The sequence below is a fragment of the Olea europaea genome, chromosome 2, assembly GCF_002742605.1.
Source record: "Olea europaea var. sylvestris chromosome 2, O_europaea_v1, whole genome shotgun sequence".
NCBI lineage: Eukaryota > Viridiplantae > Streptophyta > Magnoliopsida > Lamiales > Oleaceae > Olea > Olea europaea.
This window is the reverse complement of record NC_036238.1, coordinates 2890117-2892488: the sequence shown is the minus strand read 5'-3', so window position 1 is coordinate 2892488 and position 2372 is coordinate 2890117. Positions and strand designations below refer to the sequence as shown.

The window sequence follows — 2372 nt, the reverse complement described above, 5'->3', positions numbered from 1 at the left end:
TTATTCATTCAAATCTTCATTAACGAAAATCATTCAAATCTTCTCTAGTTATTGCACAAAAGTCATGAAAACATGACTCACTCCAAATTTCTGCCTCATGGACCAGCATCAAAGATAACTCATTTGGTTGCTACAAGGACAATTTCTTTATGCATCGAAGGGCCTCGAGATGCCATTCCACGAAAAACAATAAGAGAAATTCAAAGGAACTTATATACAGAACGATGATAACCCGTGAAAATATATATTTCTTATTTGTATAAATGAACTATTTCTTCACTACTTGAATAGATTATAATAATTTTGTCCCGCATATCACTAGGAAGTTCGAGATATTAACAAAAGTCTTATAAAGCTTTCGTCTCATTATATATTTAGCCATAATCAATCTACTTTTATTAAAGATTAATTATGTAACTACACTAAAGATTAAGGGCTAATTTGCGTTTTGTGGAAAATTAAGGACTAACTTTTTAATTTGAGCATTTCACTCACTCCCACTATATATACATTAAACGTGACTGACAAACAAAGAATAATCTAATGGCCACCTTTCATTAGACTATGCCCACACTTTTTCATCTTCTTGATTTTCCCCTTCTTCCCTTGAGAGAATTCCAAATCTCCAATCCATTTTAATCTGCAAAGTAAAGAAATTAAAATTAAAATCATTTAATTAAACTATTTACAGCAACATTGATGGTGAATCTCCAGAAATTCAAGCTGTTAGCAACGCAGTGTGCAGTTGCCAGAAGCCCAAATAGGAGCCCAGCAATTCACCTCCGCCGGAGAAGAAGCACTATCCGTATTCTGCTCAGCCTCGGCGGAGGAGGTTGTGGAGGCGGAAGAAGGCTGCAGCCGCGCCGTGAAGTTGGATATCCAGACCACCGGCCTCGGGGGGATGCAAAATCATCGGAAAAGGGGAAGGAGATTGTTGCCAGCCATAAGCTGAAGGATTTGTTTGTTTCCTCGCCACCGGCGTTCGAGGAGAGGGGTTCGGAGAATATGAGAGAAGGGCTTTTACCGGTGGCCGGAGGTGGTGGCGTACGTTCTCGGCGACCTTTATCGGCGATGTTCCGGCAGCGGCTGCTTAGGAGAGCTTGGCGGCCTGTTCTCGTCGCCATACCTGAGTGATTTTGTGAAAAATCGTATTGATAATAATAGTTATTTTTAATCTGAAATTTTTACTTTTTCTTATTTTTGAATATTTTGGCTTCTGCTTAAATTTACTTCCACTTTCAGATCTATCAACTATCAAGCAAAGAAATGTTTGGCACGTTAAAAGTTAAAGAAATTAAAATATCATTTGCTATCTCATCTAGTTTTATCTGGGCATGTCGACCTTTCATCTACTTTCATATCATTATGCTAAAACAATATCGAGTATTACCATATACATGAATGAAATGGGATAAGCCACTCTTTATGTCTCGTTCAAATTTTTAGTTTCTAATAAGTTGATCACGTTTGATGATACGTGTTATTGAACTCGAAAAAAAAAAAAAAAAAGTACAAGGAGAGGGTTTAGTCGAAAAAAGGATAAAAAAAACCCTCACCTCGATGTAGTCACGTGCAGCTTCTATCATCGTGTCTTTTGGGAAATATTTAGCACAAACTCATAATCAAATTTGACGTTGCTATTCAAATGTGATTTTACAAAGTTATTATCCCAATTCAGTATAACTATATCGTCATAATTAAATCTCAAATAAAAAAGTATTGTCTTTACCTTCCATTCGTAACTTTTGACTGTCAAACCAAATTTTAAATTTGTAAAATTTTCATATTGAGGGGGATAATTTTGTATGAATCCTTCTCCATGATAGATCTTCTTTAAAAAAATATATATATATATAGTATATCTTATTACCTTTAAGAAAGAATAAAGAATTTTTGAACCATGAATATTACATAATTAAAAGTGGTGAGAAAGTAGTTTGTGTCATAGCCAACTTGGTTGGGCTTTAAATGAAGGGTGGTTGTTTGTTTGACCTACAAGGCAAGAAACAGATTCATTTAACACATAATTAATTATGTTGAAATTGGAATTTTTCTTTATTAATTAAGGTGGGGCAGATTATTTTTTAAAAAAGTACCAAAAATCATGAAAGGGACAATTAAATTTTAGTTTGGCCTTTGTTTCTGTGCTTTTGACAAATGCACCACTCCCTAGAGGATGCTTTTGGACCTCCTATTGACAACATGAAGCACTTATTTTTAGATCCACATTTTATGGCATGTTTGTTTACTTATAACTAACTTATTTGAATAATAAAAAGGGGTAATTAAATTTATGCCACAATTTTTATTTCTTACATCACATTTTAACTATACTTAAGGTTCTTAATCTTCACACATTATAACACTATATT

The 2372-nt window shown here is 34.2% G+C and overlaps 1 protein-coding gene across 1 annotated transcript; it reads left to right on the top strand.

Moving 5' to 3' along the window:
• Positions 1-699: 699 nt before the first annotated feature.
• LOC111371260 lies at positions 700-1134 on the top strand. The gene has a single exon (XM_022993156.1). It carries the CDS (start codon positions 700-702, stop codon positions 1132-1134), a length of 435 nt encoding a protein of 144 aa, XP_022848924.1.
• Positions 1135-2372: the final 1238 nt, after the last annotated feature.